The 19,768-nt window shown below is 50.1% G+C and overlaps 1 protein-coding gene across 23 annotated transcripts in view; it reads left to right on the forward strand.

Moving 5' to 3' along the window:
• Nucleotides 1–19,768, forward strand: part of CDK5RAP2 (CDK5 regulatory subunit associated protein 2) — a 181,388-nt gene that overhangs the window by 62,854 nt on the left and 98,766 nt on the right. For all 23 annotated transcript variants that reach the window (XM_027964063.2, XM_027964061.2, XM_042242791.1 and 20 more), the window contains one exon: nucleotides 1,308–1,589. In XM_027964063.2, coding sequence (XP_027819864.1) covers nucleotides 1,308–1,589 — 282 coding nt within the window. The remainder of the gene's footprint in view (nucleotides 1–1,307; nucleotides 1,590–19,768) is intronic.

Below are 19,768 nucleotides of genomic sequence, written 5' to 3' on the forward strand. Positions count from 1 at the left end.
TGAGGTTATTGATATTTCTCCTGCCAATCCAGCTTGTGCTTCATCCAGCCTGGCATTTCACATGATGTACTCTGCATATAATTTAAATAAGCAGGGTGACAATATCCAGCCTTGATGTATTCCTTTCCCAGTTTGGAACCAGTCTGTCTACTGGTTCCATGTCCAGTTCTAACTGTTGCTTCACAAATTATCAGCTCTTTGTCAACAGTGGTTTTAAGGTTTTACTGTGTGGCTTTGTCATACTTTATTCATTTTCGTACTTTGCACGCTTAGGTTGTTTCTTATTTTTTATTCTGTGATGAATGTATGTAAAGTGTATGTATGTATTCTGTGATGAATGACGGTATGTAAAGTGTCCCCCCCGTGTGTTTGAATTCTTCTCCTGAGATTGAGCCCTAGGAGCGGAATTGCGGGGCTGGTTGTGAACCTCTTTGCACAGTGTGCGCATGCTTGGTCTGTGATCTGTCCACAGGAGCCCTGTCAGTGCGTTTCTTGGCTTCTAGCTTCTAGACGCTTGGCCAGCTCTGGAGGGGTGAATGTTGATTGTATCATTTCACAGTGAGTTCGCCAGCACTGGGTATTCTCATTAAAACAATCTCCCTTGTTATGTGAAAGCTCGTTTTTAATTTGCCCTTTTTGATTATTGATGAGTTATGACATTTTTTCATATGCTTGATAGTCACATATGTATTTTCTCTGCTGAACTGTGTTAATGAAATAAACCTGTTCTTGATGCGTATAGACATCTGACTCTGCTGAAGTTAAAGCCTCTTGCGGTGGCTGTCGGTTACCCGGCTGACCATTCCTTCTCTAGGTGACTCTGGATTGGAGCCGTCCTAACAGAGATGAACATCGCTCGTGCTTGACTGCATCTCTGCCTTTGAAATAAAGTTCTTTATTTTCTATTTTTAAAAATAACAATTTTTAAAGCTATTATAGAAATAACGTGCTCAGTATCCCTATATTTGAAAATACAGAGAGGTAAAGGAAAAAAATCATGTGTCCACACCCCACTAAAGAGAGTTACTAACATTTGTGCTTTTCTTTATCATCTTAAAAAAGAAAAAAGTTCTTTTACCCAATAACTGTAGTCTTCCCCCCCCTCAGTATCAACATCGTAGCATAAAGGATACCCTGTGTTATTGAAAAACATCCATATAATTTTTCTTTGGGTCCTGAGCGTTGTTTATGTTAGTAAACATAACTAACCACCCTCGCCCCGAGGGTGACCGAGGAGCACCTGTTTCTTGGTTTGTTCACTGAGCTGTGACAGTCAACCCAGCTTCCCTCTCCTCCTCTTCTTCTAGGCGTCTGAAGATTACGAGGCCGCTCTGTTAGAAAAGGCAGCCCTTTTGGCTGAGCTGCGCTCAGAAAACCTCAGCAAGAGCACAGAGAACCATAGATTGCGAAGGAGCATTAAGAAGGTCACCCAGGAGCTGAGCAACCTGCAGCAGGAACGGGAGAGGCTGGAGAAGGCACTGGAGGCAGCCCACCAAGAGAGGAGCAAGGGAGACCAGGAACGGGAGAGGCTGGAGAGGGCGCTGGAGGCAGCCCACCAAGAGAGGAGCAAGGGAGACCATACCCTCCATGTGAGTGCTGCCACTGGGCCTCTGGAATGGGGGGCAGCAAGCCTGGGGGCTGTGTGGCTGGGTCTGGTTTTAGGGAGATAGATATTCATCGCTGAAAAGTTAGAAAAACCCCCAAACAGAAACTATTTCACTCATCTTCTCATCACCTAGGAATGACCAGTCTTAACTGTTTGGTGTTCTAGTCCTTTTATTCTCTCTCTCTCTCACAGACACGGACACGCACGTGCACATTTATTAGTATCGAGCTGAAAATGCATTTTTAAAACTTCTTGGCCATGCGGCAAAAAAAGTTAGTTCTCTGGCCAGGGATTAAGCTCGTGCCCCTACATCGGAAGCGCAGAGCCCTAACCGCAGGATCACCCGGAAAGTCCCTGAAAATGCATTTTTGTACTCTATTCTGGTTTTTATTCTTTTATTCGGTGTGTGGCCACTATGAGTTTTCTTGAGAAACTTTTTTTTTAATATGTGAACACAGTAGTTCATCGCTCGAATGTGCTACAGCTTATCTAACTAGTCCTTATTGTAGGATGTATAGCTCATCATACTTTTTTCATTTTATAACAAATCCTGTGAGAAACACCATTGTACATAAATACTCATCAACTGATTTTTCCTGATAGAGGTGTAGTTACTCGGTCAAAGACTATGCATATTCTTAATGCTATTTTATAGATGCATTCACATTGTTCTCCAGAAAGATTATACCATGCTCCCTAGAGGAGGGTGATCTTTTTAAAAGACTGCTCTATTTAGCATTGAGTGTTAGTATTTAAAAACGTTCTCTCTGAACTTGGTAGACAAAAATCATCTCTTACAGTTTCTATTGTATTTATTTTTTTGGGAGATTTACTCACCTGGTGTTACATAGCCGTGCTTTGTTTATTCCCACTGCTGTGTGCTGCCCTGGTATGTGAGTTTATGGTTACTTGTCCATTTACTGGTGATGGAAACCTGGGCTGGACCTTGCCTTTGGCCGTCGTAACTGACAGCCTGTAGAGGTAAACACATGTGCTTTCTATTGTGATTTCTGTTGCATCTAAACTTTAGTATCAGCATCCTTGGAGCAGGGCATGGCAACCCACTCCAGTATTCTTGCCGGGAAAATTCCACGGACAGAGATGCGTAGTAGCCGACAGTCCATGGGGCCGCAGAGTCGCACACGACTGAGCGCGCACACGTCAGATTCCACATTCAGCATCCCGAGAGTCCCATCCACTTACAAAGCCTGGGTGCGGTCGGGTAGGATGGGGTCTGAGGCTGAGTGATCACTGACAGTCAGGTTCAGTGAGTTCCCTGCACGGGGGCCTGGGGCAGGTCGAGTCATGGGAGGGCTCCAGGGAGAGCCCACAGGTTCCAGGCTCCTCTGGTGGCTGCCCTTAGCAGGGATGGGACGCCAGGATCCATAGTTTGAAGTCGTAATGCTGACACCAACAAGGGGAGTGAAATACCAGTGTTTGTTTATTTTAACAGAAATTTCAGTAGACAGCAAGAGAGCAACAATGGAAACTTGAAAGGAAAAGTGAAGTCGCTCAGTCGTGTCCGACTCTTTGCGACCCCACGGACTGTAGCCCGCCAGGCTTCTCTGTCCATGGGATTTTCCAGGCAAGAGTGCTGAAGTGGGTTGCCATTTCCTTCTCCAGGGGATCTTCCTGACTCAGGGATTGAACCCAGGTCTCCCGTCTGAGCCACCAGGGAATGGACACTTAGGAAAATAAAAAATGTCGCCTAAAGTTCCACAGCCCTCCTACAGTATCACACTTCAGCCCTGCTGCATGGGGGCCCGGCTGAATCAGATGCGTGCCCTTTGGTCGCCTGCTTCACCGCGAGCGCCTCCCCCGTGCCTCTCTCCCATGGCCAGCTCACCGTGTTGTTTAGGCTTCAGAGCAGTCCCGCTGAAGGGCGCATATGCTTCATGGAGTAGATTTCACATGACTTACCTGATAATTTCCTGCTCTCTTGGACAGTTTGCCTGTTTCAGTAATACCGCAGTGCACGTCTTTGGGCAGTAAGGCATTGTTTTCTTAAAATGCCAAGGATCTGAGGAGTGAGATCACTGGGCCAGATGATACAAATATTTCACACTAGTTAATCACGCTGCCAAGTTATTTGTTCAAAGGGCCGGATTAATTTATGCTGCCACCAGCAGTACTGGAGTCTACCAGTTTATTCCATGTTATTAAAAAGCCTTTTTCTCGCATTTATGCAGTGTTATTGAACAGCAAATGTATCTGGGCTAGATGCTGATGGAGGTATGTGGCACGACCTCTGAATGTTTTAATTTTTTCTTAAGGGAGATGGAAATGTCATACATGGCAAAATGCAAAGCAGTGGAAACCCAGAGCTAATTCATGCAGCTTATGTATTCAGTGCAGAAGATCCCTGTGGCAGAGCGTAGTCAGGAAAACTTCCTAGGACAGCAGTCCCCAAACGTTTTGGCACCAGGGACCAATTTTCCTGAAAGACAGTTCGTCCCTGGACCAGGGGTAGGGAGGATAGTTTGGGGACGATTCAAGCTCACTACATTTATTGTGTACTTTATTTTTATTATTGTAACATCAGGTCCACCTCAGGTCATCTGACATTAGATTGAAGGGGTTGGGGACCTGTGCTTTTGGAGGAGATGACACTCGCGTTGAGTGAGCAGTGTGAGATTTGAGTCGTGTGGCTTTATAGATGAGTAAAGGAGAAACTGGCCAGAAAGGGTCCTTCTATAGAGGTCAGTTTTCATAATCAATTCCTTCAAGATCCTTCACTGTTGGATAATTTTCTTTCCCCCTTAGTTTAGTTTATCCCCTCTGTTCCCCACTATCATTATAAAAATGTTTATTCAGTAGAAATTGGATTTTGGGGCTACGTAGGCATGAGCATGTGCGTGCACACACAAACCTATAAAACACGTAATTGTCTCTTTACCGTATAACTTACTCTTGGTAAACATTTGAATTGGCTGTGTAACTTTATATCAAGGGGGGTACACTGTAATTTATTTACCTATCCTTGTATTGTTAGACATTGTTGGTTTCATAATTCACTTATTCATGAATACCCTGATGCTTCCTAAAGGAATTTTAGACTGCAGTTGATAAGAAGATTTCTAAATAATATGCATACATCTTCGTGAGGAGGCAAGGAATGCTTGGCAGGAAGTGGAAGGGGCATGTGACGGGGAGAGGGAGGGATTGGATCAAAGTCTACTCTGGGTGGGAGGTTTTCTGTTTTTGCAGGGCCAGAAACTCCATTCCTTAAGGAACTCATGCAGAAAAAGGAGTGTATTACTTTGGATAACTAAACAGCTGGAAGCACAGGGCTGGCAGGAACTCTGCCAGGACCGAGACTGTGTCTGAGCTAGCTTCTGTTCCTGGCGTCCACTCAACCCCAGCTCCGGGTGGTTGGACCCACCACTGCCAGGCTTGCTGGGACGGCCACTGCTCAGTTTATTGCGAGAGAGGAAGGAGGACTCGCGTACTCGGCCCTGGTCAGGAGGCCCGAGGGCTGAGCTGCCGAGAGGCTCAGCTCGGGTCACAGGCTCACTCTTCGTCAGAAGTGCGAGCGTGCAGGTGTGAGCCTGTGCTCCGTCACTGGCGGCTCCCCCAGAACCTCGAGCTGGGAAGGGATCAGCGCTTCCCAACAGAGAGCGCGGCTCTCTTTCAGGGCCCTGGGCGCCAGTGCCTCTGTGCTCGCCTCAGACGTGCGTGCCTGTGACTCAGCATCCTTGCGTCTCATCACGGCTGCTCTGCTACATTAGGTCGTGCTTGTTTCTTACAAGACAGTCCGGCCGTGTGTTTTTCTTGGTGCTGCGTGTATTGCATCACAGCAGCGTCTCCACTTAACTCCTGGCTTCATCCCAAGAATTCGCTGTGTCCGTCTCATCAGTGTGTTCTGTACCCGACCCTGGGGGCACTGGCTTGTTCAGGGTCTGGGAAAATGTGCTGGGGTGACTTTACCTTATGGTGCAAAGCTGCACGCAGAGGTAGAGGGTGGCCCACCAGCCTCGTGTGTCTTATCAGCTGGTTCTGTTAACTAGAGCCTCCCACGCAGCAGCTGCTATTGCAGACAGAAACCCAGGCCTTTTGGTGGCCTCTCTGTCTGGCTTGGCAAAGGAAAGGAGTCCGTTCATGCATTCAGCCACACTGAACGCTTTGTGCAGGCCCTCTGCTTGGCCTGGGGACAGCTCCCGAAAGGAGACAGAAGCAGAGTGCCCGCAGGAGCACGGAGCAGGATCAGAGGAGGTTCCAGGGAAAGTGACCTTTGAACTAGTTCTGAAGTGTGAGTTGAAGGTTATGATGTAGGCGAGGGAGAGGAGGGTTTTGTACAGGAGACGAAGGTACAGGTGTGCGAGCGTGTGGTGTTTGGTGGAAGAAGAGTTTGGAGCGGTAGTGGACGGTGCTTTAACCTGGAGAGAGGTTGAGTTGTAGAGGACGTCACAGCTGGGGGAGTGGACGTGACCGCCAGGGAGTGCAGCCCCCGTTGAGGGGGACTTAAGGAGAGGGTTGTTAGGATCAGGTGTGCAGTTTAGAGAGCCTTGCCTGGTGGACGTCTGGAGAATGGATTGGCTGCAGAGAGCCCTGAGACAGGAAGATGAGAACAGGCGCATGGCCTGAGAGAGCGGCTCCGAGGAGCCGGGGCAGAGGGGAAACGAGGAGGAGCCCGTGCCTCTGCGGTGGGGCCGCTCAGGCGTGGCTTCTGGGCGGTCCGGGTACATACGCAGAGCTTTCCCAACCAGGACTCTTGAATAATCAGCAGGTACTTGAACTCCCCTGCCTCCCACAGGCGGAGCTGAAGAACATAAGATAACGTTGCAAAGTAGACAGCCGGGGGGGCCTGCTGTTGGAGCGCAGGGAGCTCAGCTCAGTGCTCTGTGGTGACCCAGAGGGCTGCGTGGGGGGCGGGGGCTCCAGAGGGAGGGGATATATGTGTGCAGAGGGGCCTCCCTGGGGGCTCAGCTGGTAAAGAACGCCCCTGCAGTGCGAGAGCCCTGGTTCTGTCCCTAGGCTGGGAAGCTCCCTGGGAGAAGAGACCGCTACCCACTCCAGTGTTCTGGGCTGGAGAATCCCATGGACTACAGCTCATGGGGTCGCAAAGAGTCGGACACGGCTGCGCGACTGCCGCTTCGGTTTCAGAGCCGATTCACTTTGCTGAGCGGCAGCAGCTAACACAGCAGTAAAGCAGCTGCGTGCTCAGCCGCGCGGTTGCACGCCAGTGAAGAACGAAAGCGCGCCAGACGTTGGTCTTCTTCTCGGTTCACATTCAGCTCCATCTTCAGCATCCTGTTTGGTAGCGAAAATTGGTATCAGAGTGGCAGAAATGAAGCAAATATGATTTCTTAGGTGTGGATTTCTTTGGCGTACTTTGCAGTTAATAAAAGGACTGCTTGTCTTTCCCTTGGCGCTCACAGCCCTGCGACTGGGCATAGAACAGGTTATTCCCATTACACAGATTAACCGGAGCCTCAGAATTTAAATAGCTTAAAAAAAAAAGAATTTAAATGGCTTGATCATGGTCACATAGAAGAGGATAAATAATGTGACGTGGATCCAGGACTGTGGACTCTTTTTAGTTTCAGGACTTTGCCTGAGATACTATGCTGAGGCTATGCCAGACCATCAATATTTATGTTAAGAATACTGTGCTTTAGGCAGAAAGGAAGACTGATAATTTCAGCTTTTCAGTGGACCACAGTAATCTGTTTTCAAGACCACCCAACTTGTATCTGGGTTATTTGAAGCGTTCAAACCTGTCATTTGTTTCAGAAACATTTCAGAGGTTTATGGACAGTCATGAAATTAAATGCACTAGGGTCACAGAGAAATGAGGGGACAAGTGAAATGGAAGCAGCTGAGGCAGGAGAGACGCCTGCTGTGACCGGGTCGCAGTGCTGGAGACGGGGCCTAACACCCGCTCGGTAGTTCCTGGCAGCGACAGTGAAAAGGGAAATTCAGCTACATGGTCTCCAGTGTCTGCAAAGATGAAGACGTTAAGATAAAGGGACAGCCTTTGCTGGCACTGAGGCCTGAGGGAAGTATTGCCTCTGGTGGGTTTCTATAAGGAGTTCTCTGAGCAGTATACACAGCCCTCGACAAAACTCCATTCAGTAACAGAGCAATTTTGCCCGGGGCCAGATCAGTGTCATCGACGTTGGGAAAGCCTGTAAGTATTTAGGCTTTCATTCCCCGGGACTGTCTTGCTGTTTCCCAGTATTCTCGTTTCTTGGACAAGAATCACAAAGTCAGCGGGAAATAATACTGCAGCCCTGTCTTGAGACGATCCCTCACTCGAAGCCTTTGCGGTGGTCCCCTGTCGAGCAGCATGGGTCGAGCCAGCCTCTCTTGGATGTGATCGAACCATCCCGTGCTTGTGCCAAACCCACGTGCTGCCGCCTCGTTGTGCCCCCGCCTCATTGTGCCCCCGCCTCATTGTGCCCCCGCCTAAGCATCTTGGAAGGAGACAGCGCCTGTCTGGAGGCGCAGCTCAGATCTGAGGCGTCTGAGTGCGGCGTCTGACGCTGCGGAGCACCGAGCGCTTGGCCGGGAGAGTCGGTTCATTGCCTGCAGCTTTGTTCTAATCGCCTGTGACCCCAGTGACCCCAGCGACCCCAGTGACCCCAGCCACCCAGTGCCAGGCGCCCCAGCGTGTGTCGTCATCTGCAGTTTTCTCATTTGTTTGTTGAAGGGACAGTTACTGAGTATTTGCAGTGGTTGGGGCACTGTGGGTAGGCTTGCGTGAATCCAAGCTTCAGCCTCTACCTCGGGAGTCCTGTTCACGAAAAAGGAAAAACAAGGTCAAAAAGTGAGGGTTTCACAGATAGATCCCCTTTATTGCATTATACCTCCTCACCAGCAGAGGGACCCAGAACTCTTTAAAGAAATTCAGGAGGCCTTTGCAAAAAACAATCAGACCCCCACCCCCAATAGTCCCAAGTCGATGTTCTGACTGTGATGTTCAGAATGTCCTCGCTTCTGTGGTCTGGGGCTTCCCTGGTGGCTCAGATGGTAAAGAATCTGACTGCTGTGTGGGAGACCGGGGTCTGATCCCTGGGTCAGGAAGATACCCTGGAGAAGGGCATGGCTACCCACTCCAGTGTTCTTGCCTGGAGAAGCCCACGGACAGAGGAGCCTGGTGGGCTGCAGTCCGTGGGGTCACAAGAGTCAGACACGACCGAGCGGCTTCCCTGGGACTTTCTCTGCGCTCTAACAGGAGTGCTGCGTGGCTTCTTGGATCCTTGCTCTCGCGTCTCTGGCTTTGACGACCTTGTTTGGCTCCGGAGACTCGAGGTGCTGTGTGTGTGCGCGTGCGTGCAGTGGAGGACAGCAGAGGCATGTCTTGGTTTTGCGTTTGCTGCCTCTGGTTCAGGCGCTCTGTGCTGCTCCGGATGAGCAGGGGCCGGAGAGGAGCAAGTCACAGGCTCTCCCTTCTCCTCTGAGGGCCCCGGTCACTAGACGTTGCTTTAGCCTGTTCCCCAGACTGTCTGCTAACGCTCTCGCCTGTTACCAGGCCTGTCCCCTGCTATGACAGGTGTGTGTTTCAGAACCTGGGCCCTCGGCTCTGCAGGGATGCATCTACTGGCTACAGCCCCCAAATAAAGTTGTATCCGTCACCCAACTGGCTGATCCCGTGTGCTTTGACAGGGGCGGGTTTGATTCCAGGGCGGTTCAGCCTCAGCCTCTCTGGTCTCTTCGCATGTTTGAGGCTGGCTGACCCCAGGTGAGGTTGTAGCAGCATTCAGGACATCTCTTGGTGAACTGTCATTCAAAGCTGGCGCTTTGAGACGGTGTCTGTAGGCTGTAGGCTGCTTGGTTAGGGCCAAGACCACAGGCCTGAGGCAGTGTGGTCTGTTGTCTAGTCGCTACGTCCTGCCTGATTCTGCAGCTGCAGCACGCCAGCCTTGTCTGTCCTCCGCTGTTTCCCGGAGTGATTTCTACCAAGGGTCAAAGCTCCTCTTCCCCCAGCCCCTAGCCTTTGTCTTTAAGGTCAGGTGTGAAGAGTTTGAATTGGTGTCCTTTTCGGATGTGCAGTTTAAATGACCTGTGTGAGAGAAGCTTAGTCTGTGTGGATCCCAGCTCCTCCTGAGAGGGGCAGAAAGCAGAGTCTTGGGAGTCAGACCAGACGTGAGCCCTGGCTCTGTCGCTTGCCAGCTGTGGGTCTGGGAACCAGCTACTCTGCCTCTGCAGACCGTGATGTCCACCTCTTGCTAGAAAACCAGGCATTGGTTGTGAGAGCTCTATGAGAAAAGATAGAGCCCTTAGCGTAACACCTGGCGCATCGGCGGTGGTTAGTAAGCAGTAACTGTTCTGTTGTTGATGGTCTTGGGCGCTAAAAATGCAGCAGTTCAGTGGGCGTCTCTGGGACACGGGGAGATGGTGGCAAACTCAGGTTGGAATCTCAGCATCAGTAGGTGTTTAACTCTAAGCTTCTAAGCCAGTTACTTCATTCGTCTGAACTTACGTTTACTCTGCTAAAATGGGGTTGATAATGTCTAATTTGGAATTAAATAATGGATAATAAAATTTAAGGCAGGAGAAAATGCCTGCTGTGGTTCCCAGCACACAGAGGGCGATGCTCAGCACCTCAGGATTCTCCTCTTCCTTCCTCTTTCACTGCCTTTTAATTGTGTGGCAGGTGCTGGCTCAGGGCTTGGGGTGACAAGGCGCGGCCCCCGAGACTCTGCCAGACCCTGCTGGCTAATAAGTGTGGTCTGCCCTTCGACCAGTCAAGGCAACAAAGCTGTACATTCCTTCTTTGATAGCAGTCACCTCTCCTCTGGAGAGAGTGCTTGTGCGTCCCTTTCCAACCCACTGATTCCTCTAGGAGGGGCGTCAGGACCCTTTTCAGTGACAGACTCGGGTCTGAGTGGCTCACGTGGGGCTGCTGGCTTCGAAGGCCGTTTCCATCACTTCTCATTGGGAATTGCTATCGTCTTTCTGGGGCGTAAACAGAGAGACTTTCCTTTATCTCTGGCTTTTCCTGTATAATTTTTGTGCCAGCCCCTGTCCTGGGTGCCGAGGAGACAGGACTGAATCAAGTCAGACGCAGTCTCTGAAGGAGTCTAGTAGAGAAATGCCGTGGAGATTCCGACGAGCTAAAGTCGAGCATGATGATGCTCTGAGAGGGCTGGCCTGAGTGCTTTGGGAGCACGGAGAACAGAATCGAGCTGAGAGGAGGGGAAAGGGGGGCCTCGCAGAGGAGGTAGGTGTGAGCTGAGACCCGAAGGACGAGCCCCTGTTTGCCTGGAGGCCGGGGGTGGGGACGGGTTTGGTGAATGAGCCCTGCACGGGGCACAGGTGGGGCTGGGGGGAGGGCGGGTGTGCCCCGTTGCATCGCTGGGGTGCCTCGCCTGGTGCCTGGCACCTCAAGGGGTGCGCCCCGACCCCTGCGCAGGTTGAGCGTCCCCACCTGTGTCCATTTGTCTGCCCCCGGCTTCCTGGGGAAGCCCACACGGAGCTCCCTGCTCAGAATCACACCGCTCACATGGTTACTGGTCTCTGTGGCATGAACTGTCTCATTTCCGTGGTCTCCGTTTATTTTTTGAGCATATGAATTCTTTGTTTGTCGTCCCTGGAGGCTCAGACAGTAAAGCGTCTGCCTGCAATGCAAGAGACCCGGGTTCGATCCCTAGATCGGGAAGATCCCCTGGAGAAGGAAATGGCAACCCACTCCAGTATTCTTGCCTGGAGAATCTCATGGACGGAGGAGCCTAGTAGATTACAGTCCATGGGGTTGCAAAGAGTTGGACACGACTGAGCGACTTCACTTCACTCATTCTTTGTCCAAATAACTCTTCTGGAGAGAAAACACAGAGGGAGAGCTGCTTGGTGAGTCACGGTAAGAAGCCAGGCGGCCCCTCTCTCCCCACCACGTCCGCCTCCTGCCTCAGTCCCCAGGAGCCACGAGGCTCCGCAGAGTGTGACTGGAGCACCAGTATCTCCTGCTCTTTCTGAAAGTTCTTACATCACTGAGTTTCTATACCTCATTAAGATTTTAGCGAAGTTTCCTCTGTATGTTTAAAGGTAACCACTGACAAGCTTTCTCACAGTGAAGCCTCCTGATAAGATGGAAATGTGATGGATGAGAGCCTTCTCATTCTCCACCTGGCTGGAGATAAAACAAACTAACTGCCTGGCGAAGGAAGTGTGAGGGCCTGGCTTTTCATTTCTAATGTGATTCTAAGATTATAGGGATATTTTATTTTTCATATAATCCACTTAAAAAAAAAAAAACGCCTGCTGTAAGAGAGCCTCTGATATGCAAAGACAGTGCTCAGCCTGGTGCTGGGAATCTTCAGGTCAAGGGCGTGGCCCGCATGGGTGGAAATTGAGGCCGCTCTATTGATGGTGTCATGAAGGCTTGCTGGGGCCACTCATTGTGAAGGGTGGTGGTCTGGTGTAGGGTGGGGGTCTTTAGATTTTTTCCCCACGTCTCTTTGTTTAGAAGCAGGTAAACAGATGTATCTGCAGATTCCTGCATTAAAACCCATTATGAACTTGCGTGCTTTCCTCCAGCCAACTGAGTCAATTTGGAGGAAGGCCTGGGAACATGCAGTTACATGATGCGGACAGCCGGCCAGGCTTCGGCACTGCTCATCCGAGGGCTTTGTTCGTGAGCTCAGTTTGAAAACCACTTGTTTCGTGAGAAGGACGGAGGTAGACCTGGCTCTGAGTCTGGACTCCACCACGTTTCTCCTTTGGTGAAGTCGCTGGAGCTCTCTGAACTGCGGTTTCCTGGTCGGTGGAGTGGGTGTTGTCAGAGCCTCTGCTTTGCAGCCCGGCTGCTGTGAGGGCTGGAGGAGGTGCGATAGCTGTGAGGTGCCCAGCACTCTCCAAAGTGCCGTGGAGGTTCGTAGGAAGAAGTGGTGGGTGGCATTTTGGGAGGATGGGTGCAGAGGGCCAGAGAAATCAGGGAGGGCTTTGTGGAAGGCGTGGCCCTGGGATCGGCCCTTGTCAGATACGCGTGCTGTCTCCAGGCAGAACTGGAGAGGTTTTTATTATTTTCTTTCCCGGGGGGGGGGGGGGATGGATGGAGACAGGCGGGGGCCTGGAGGGCTGATGGAGCAGTTGGGTGAGATAAAGCAAGGAGGGAGCCCCCCTCCCGAAGGAAGCCCCCCCCACCCCCGGAGGGAGCCTGGAGCGACTGCTTATTAGGGCAGCCTCGTCCAGCAGTTCACTCGGAGCTGCTGAAGGTTCAGGGCAGAGATGCAAGCATCAGAGGAGGGCGTGTGTTTTGGTGGGTGAACCAGAGTCTGGAGGGTACTTAGCGGCTGCAGTTGAGCAGACGGGGCGGAGGGGGGGGTGCTGTGGCTGAAGGCAGTGTGTTAGGCTGGGGCTCGAGGGCCTGAGCTGCGGGAGGAGTTGGGGAGGGGGTCGTTCTTCTCTCTGCCCTGAGCACTTCAGCTTCATCCTGCCCTTTTTAACACCTCCTCCAGGAAGGAGGAGGGACTCTTCCGGTTAATCAGAGTCCAGGTTCTTCACGGGGCTGTGCTTTGCTCACGGGTGGGTTACCATAGCCTAAGTTCAAAACCCAGGGTTCAGATCCTGTGGCTTTCCCGTTGCTGGCTTAGCTGGCCCTGGCCCTGGCCGGGTGGCCCGACGTCCTCACTTGCCCAGCCGTCTCCTTTCTCCACTTCTGCCACTATTTGAGTAAGAGGGCTCAGGCAGTGGTGCTGGCGCCCTCATCTCTCAGGGGCTCCGTGTGGAGGATACGCTGGGCTTCCTGTGGGGTGGGGAGGCGTGTGCAGGGCGGATTGGGGAGAGCTGCACCATGGATGGGGTTCAGCTGGGCCCACACGGGGAAGCCTGGGAGGAGAGGTCAGCCTGGAGGGGCTGGTGCGGGGAGGGGCGGAGGTGGCACAGTGTCACGTCCTGGGCGTCTGCTTCTGTGCTGGGCACCCGCCTCTCCATTAAGGATGCTAGGAATCTACATGAATATCTCCACTTACTGGAAAGACAACGCTCACAAAGATTCATGTTCTCTATCTCTGGCCGCACAGCTAGTTAGCCGTAGAGCCAGGATTCAGGGCTAGGTCTGCCTGTCTTCACAGCCCAGGAATATTGAGGGAGGTTTGGGGAAGCCACCCAAGTTTATCAATTTTCAGTTCTGATTGTTTTGCTCAGGCGAGACATGCCGTCTCCATGCCGCCCCTAAGCATTGATTATGACTCTGCTGGGGCCGAGCCCGCGAGCCCGGGGCCGTCTCTCTGTTGCCATGGCAGCAGCTCCTCCTCAAGGCCACCTCGGCGCGCGTTGTCCCCCTTCCCGCGGTGGTCGTTTGACTTCGAGCCTTCTCCGACTGCTCTTCATATGAGGTCCAGGATCCTTGGTCCTGCCTCGTTCATTACTAAGGGGCAGGGGGCAGCCGTGTCTGAGGCTGGTTTATTCCATCCCCCCTGAGTCCTTGAGAAGCTATAACATCAGCCCCAGGGGGTGGATTGCTGCCTGTGGGGGGGCCCGTGTCACAGGGCAGTTTTCCACTTTCTTTGGCTTTCTGCTTTCTTTAGCACGGTTGAGTTGGAAGAGCACAGAGTTTGGAGTCAAACTGACTTGGGTTTGAATTTCAGCACCTCAACTTCCTTGTTATAAAGCTCTGTGAAAATCTGTCAACCTCCACAAGCCCTAGTTTCCTCTTTGTAAACACAGGGCTAATAATACTTACCCTGTAGGCAGTCTTATGGGTTAGAGATGTTTTAAGGAGAAATAAGTGCCTTGGCCTTGGTAAATAGTAGTTCTGTTACCAACGCTTATGAGATAAATAGTTTGTGCTCATTGATACTCTGACTTTTCTTGAGCTCCTGATACATGCTGGGGGTGATGTACCCCCAAAACTTACAAATGCGCACGTTTCTGTGGACTCGCAGGGGCCCTTCAGTGGCACTCAGGTTAAGAACCCCCCAATCTGGAGGCGTGACAAAACTCTGTGCCCTTTGTGGGATCCGGGAATAGGTAGGTCATTTTCGTGTGGTCAGCTCTGTTGAGGAGGAAAAGCAACAGCTTTAGTAGCTTTCATCACTTAAAACAGGTAAGAAGTTGTTAACCTAGGCAGCTGAATTTAAAAAAAAGAACTAGAGAGTGGAATAAATGGTCGCCGAACACATGCACAGAAGTGTGACCGGACATCCAAACACAGGTCTGATAAGTGTTTTATAAGCAGGGAGCTGAATCTCAAACGGTGTAAGTGGACCTGTGATTGCTATGCACGTGAGCAGCGTGTTCTTTCCACCTAGCCATAACACATACATATTTTAGAATGAAAAACTAGACAGGATCTTTCTAGGATGGCAGGCAGGTTTATTGTGAATTTAAAGATGTACCTACCTCAGTGGCTTAACGGAAGGTTTTATGGTCCCTTTCTCAGTAATTTTCAGGGGGAGTTTTGTTTAAAAGCAAATGTCAGATGACCATTTGAGTGGGTTGGAACCATTGCATTAGTGCTGATACCGAAGAAATCCAAACCCTCATCTTTGTGTGTAAGTGAACTGACAGGCTTGGAGTCAGATAGCTGCTGTCCGTCAGTGACTGTGGTCTTGAGTGAATTGCTTTAATTATCTGGACCAGTTTGCTCATTAAATAAAATGGGAAGAATCCCATCTGCTTCATTCATTTATTTAGTCATCCAACAGAAACTTATTGAGCACTGTTTTGGTTATCTGTTGCTCCGTAACAAATTGTCCCTAAACTTGGTGTCTTAAGACGTTATCATTTGATTATATTTCATGGTTTTGTGGGTTAAGGGTTTAGGTGGGGCTTAGCTGGGTGATTTCTACTCTCCACGGCCCAGGTCCCTCGCGGCGTCTAGCTGGTGGGTGGGCTGGCCTGGAGGGTCCCTAATGCCTCCCTCACAACTCTGCTGCTGTTCTGGAGGATGGCTGGAAAGCTGACGCGGCTGGAATTGTCAACTGGAGCACTTGGGTGTGGCCACAGCAGCATGGCAGCATCAAGGCGGTCCCGCGTTTTGGGTGGTGATTCATGACTCCGAGAGGTGTGGGTTGGAAGCTGCTGGCTTCTTAGAGCCTGGACCCAGAAGCTGGCTTAGTGCCACTTCTGCCGTATTCCTTTGGTTGTGGTGGTCACCCCGCGGCCCAGACTTCACAGGAGGTGACAGAGAGAGACTGGGCATCCTTCGGGGGGCAGGTGTGGAGAAATTAACCGACGGCACGGCACCAGTCAGCCTCTGCTGCCCCACTGTCTCACGGCCTCTTGTGTTTTGCAAACAACGGTGTTGCTGGCCTTGGTAGCACTGCGCCTGCGCGCCCACTTGGCCACAGGCCGCCTTTGTCCTGCCCTAGTGTGTCCGTCGTCTTTGAGGGCTCCTGGCTGCTGCTGCTGCCTGGAGAGAATGAACATGTCTGCAGCCCCTGTGGCTCCTTCCAGCTTTCCCAGCCGTGCCTTACCTGCCCTGGGTTCAGCACCGTGCGAGCGGTAAGACAGAGGTCAAAGAATTTACGGCTATCTTCAATCTGCCACGAGTGCCGACTGTGTGCCCGGTGCCGTTCTAGGTGCTGGAGATACAACAGGAAACAATATGCAGAAACTCCTGCCCTCGTGGAGCTTACATTCTGGCGCAGGAGACTGTGACCAAAACATACACATAATTAAACGCCAGGTGAGCAGATGCTACGAGGAAGACTGGAGAGGGAAGGGATTTGGGGAGTGAGGCTGTGGTGGGGCTCGTGGGGGTCCTTTTAGTCAGGATGGGCTGGGAACACTGGATCAGAAGTGACATTTGAGCTCAGATTCGATGGAAGTGGGGGAGCAGCCTCGAGGGATTTTCCAGAGAGAGGTGCAAGCAGATGAGCCTTGGGCTGGGAATTTAGGTGGTGTGTAAGAGAGGCGGCAAGAAAGCTCGGGTTGCCCGGACAGAAGAGTAAGGGGGGAACAGGAGGAGGGGAGGCCAGAGAGGTAACGGGGCTGCAGGCGGGACAGAGCGTGGAGGCCAGCGTGGGTTGTGCAGGTCACGTGGGTTCCTGGGACTCAACGCACAGTAGCTTTTCTTACCAGTGGAACCAGGTGTGGCTGGTCCCGGACGTGGGCAGTTCCGGGGCCCCCTCACTCTCCTGCCCACCGGCCAGGGCCCCCCCCCCGACCCCCCGGCTCCGGTGCACGTTCTCACCCTGATTGGGGCAGCTCGCTGAGCACTCAGGAAGGCAGGTGATCACGAAACATCGCCATCTGCCCGTGCCCTGGTAGCAGCAGTGAGACCCACGGACCTTGTCCTGGTGGCCTTTCTGATGTCTGTGAGCGTGTAAGTGTGTCTGTGAGCGTGTAAGTGTGTGTGTGAGCGTGTGAGTGTGTAAGTGTGTGTGAGCGTGTAAGTGTGTGTGCGAGCGTGTGTGTGTGAGAGCGTGTAAGTGTGTGTGTGAGCGTGTAAGTGTGTGTGTGTGTGCGCTCTGTGGGTGATCCTTTTTTTTTAGAGTGTTAGTTGGTGGATGCCTGCTCTACAATGTTGGGTTGGTTTCTGCGGCACAACGTGAATCAGCTATACGTGTACATATGTCCTTTCCCTCTTGAGCCTCCCTTCCACTCCCAGTGACCTCATCTTGCTTTTCCCCTGGATTCAGAGGTTGAGAGTCAAGTTGTAAGCTCAGGTGCCACATGCTGTGGACCTTGCTCTTGTTTGTATTTTTTTAAAAAAATATTCACTGGACATATACTGTTAAATGTTTAAATTTTTAAGATTTTTTTTTTTCTTCATGAATCTACGTGTGCTGTTTGTAGGTTGTGGTGTAGTGGATTAAAGAAAAATGGGGAAAAAAAGCCAAACCAAAGTTAAAATTGTCTAAAAATTGTGACTCCAGAAATGTCTGCAGTGGGAAAATGGTTTAATTTGTTGGCACGACTGTAATGTGGGGGAGTTTTTATTCTTTAACTTTAGAATTCTGTTACTGTTGCTTTAGTATTATTTCTGCAATAGAAATCTTCTTTCTCTAGAGTTGAATTTCTCTTTACATTTATAATTCATGATAGGTTCTTGGCCTGCTTGTTTTGGATTAAAGGTACAGGACAACCTTATCATCTGTTTGCCTAAGGAAAAAAAAAATCAACATTTAATTTTTAAAGTGGTTTCTGTTTTTAAAAAATGTTACTTTAAAAATGTTTATCCCCCATTATGAATGTAGTCTATACTTAGTATGAAACATTTTTAAAATTGAGAAAAAATAATTTTAAAATCATCTGTAATCATGCATTTTGGTATGTCTTTTGGATTTTTAATCATTGCTTTAAAAAAGGTACTTATTAAAGAAAAACTCAAATACACAGAAAAGGAGAGAGAACAGTACACTGACCCTCTGGTGCTTGTCACCCACCTCAGCACTCATAAACTCTTAGCCAGCCTTCCTTTATCTATGCCTTCCTCGCATCTCCCTCTTTCAATACTGAAGCATTTTAAGCAATTCGCAGGCATATTATTTCATCAGATTTTCAGTATGTTTGTTTTTTAAAAACCCAAAATATTTTCATTTCAAAAAGGTTCTTAGTATTATCAAATAGCCAGTTAATGTTCAGATTTCCCTAATTTACAAATTGTTTTAAACAGTTTGTTCAAATCATGATCAAGATATTGCACTGATTGATTGATAAGTCTCCTTTTAAAAGGTTTTATTTTGGAATAATTTTAGATGCAGAGGGCAGAGTTGAAACAGTATTGATTGCAGAGTTCCTGTATACCCTTGTTCTGCTTCCCCAGTGCTCATGTTCTACATGATGGTAGGACACTCAGCAGAACCAGGAAATAGACACTGATACGCCCCCGTTGTGTGCAGCCTGCATTTGAATGTTGCCAGTTCTCCCATTGACACCCCCTTTCTGGTCCAGGATCCACGTTGCCCTTAATCGTGATGTCTCCCTCGTCTCACCTAATCTAGGACAGTTGCTCAGCAGTCGTCCTTTGTGACCTTGACTCCCGTGAGGAGTACTGTTGAGTTATTTCGCTACTGTCCTTCAGTTTGGGCTTGTCTGATATCTCTGTCGTGAACAGACTGGGGTTACACATTGTTGGTAAGGATAGCACAGACAAGCTGGGTGCATAGTGCCAGTTTGTTCTGGGGAAGTTGGCGCTGGTCCCTTGGTTAAGGCGGGGGTCTCCTGGATTCTCCACGGTCCAGTTACTCTTCTCCACCTGTGATAGTATTTTGGGGGGAAATACTTTGAGACTATGTAAGGGTCTTGTTTTTCATCATACTTTAAAGAATCTCACTGATGGTTCATACCCACAGCAGTCCCTACCCTGCTGTCTGCTCAGTGGTGATTCTCCATCATTCTCTCTGCACTTGAGAGGTGTAGCTCTCCTGTGAGAAAGGCTGTCCCTTCTGCAGTTTTTTATTACTCAGCTGTTTATACCCGTATGAACTCATGGATATTTGTTTCATTCTATAGGTTGTTAAGCCATTATTATGATTTCTTTTCTTGTTCAGATTGACTCAGATTTGGCTTTGGGGAACTCCTCCAGATTGATTCCTGTGTCTTTAACATTTCCTGAGCACTTCCATACTTGTTAGGGTCGCAGGATGTCCTGGACTCTTGTGTTTTCCCTCATCCAGTTCTGGAATCAACCATTTCTTAAAGGATCCCTGGTTTCCTTTATTGGAGAATGGCATTTAGGGGCCAAGGTCTGAATGACGGGTGTCATCATTACTGCTGCTGCTGCTGAGTCCCTTCAGTCGTGTCCGACTCTGTGCGACCCCGTAGGCGGCAGCCCACCAGCCTCCCCCGTCCCTGGGGTTCTCCAGGCAAGAACACTGGAGTGGGTTGCCATTTCCTCCTCCAGTGCATGAAAGTGAAAAGTGAAAGTGAAGTCGCTCAGTCGTGTCCGACTCTTCGTGACCCCATGGACTGCAGCCTTCCAGGCTCCTCTGTCCATGGGATTTTCCAGGCAAGAGTACTGGAGTGGGGTGCCATCACCTTCTCCACATCATTAATACTAGGCCTTGGCAATAGACAGTTTGAAATGTGTGTTTACATATTTTTACATATGCATCAAAATATATACAGGCATATACTTACCTGTATTTACTTCTATTCATACAAAAGTCCATGGGGTCACAAAGAGTCGGACGTGACTGAAGTGACTTAGCACTCACCCATACAGAATATATGCACACGTATATACACCCGTCTTTACTTCCGTGGCCAGCTCTGTGTGTGATCGAGTGTGTATGTGAAGGAAGGAAGGAAAGTTTGAGTGAGCTCAGAATC

Source organism: Ovis aries, chromosome 2 (assembly GCF_016772045.2).
Source record: "Ovis aries strain OAR_USU_Benz2616 breed Rambouillet chromosome 2, ARS-UI_Ramb_v3.0, whole genome shotgun sequence".
Lineage (NCBI taxonomy): Eukaryota > Metazoa > Chordata > Mammalia > Artiodactyla > Bovidae > Ovis > Ovis aries.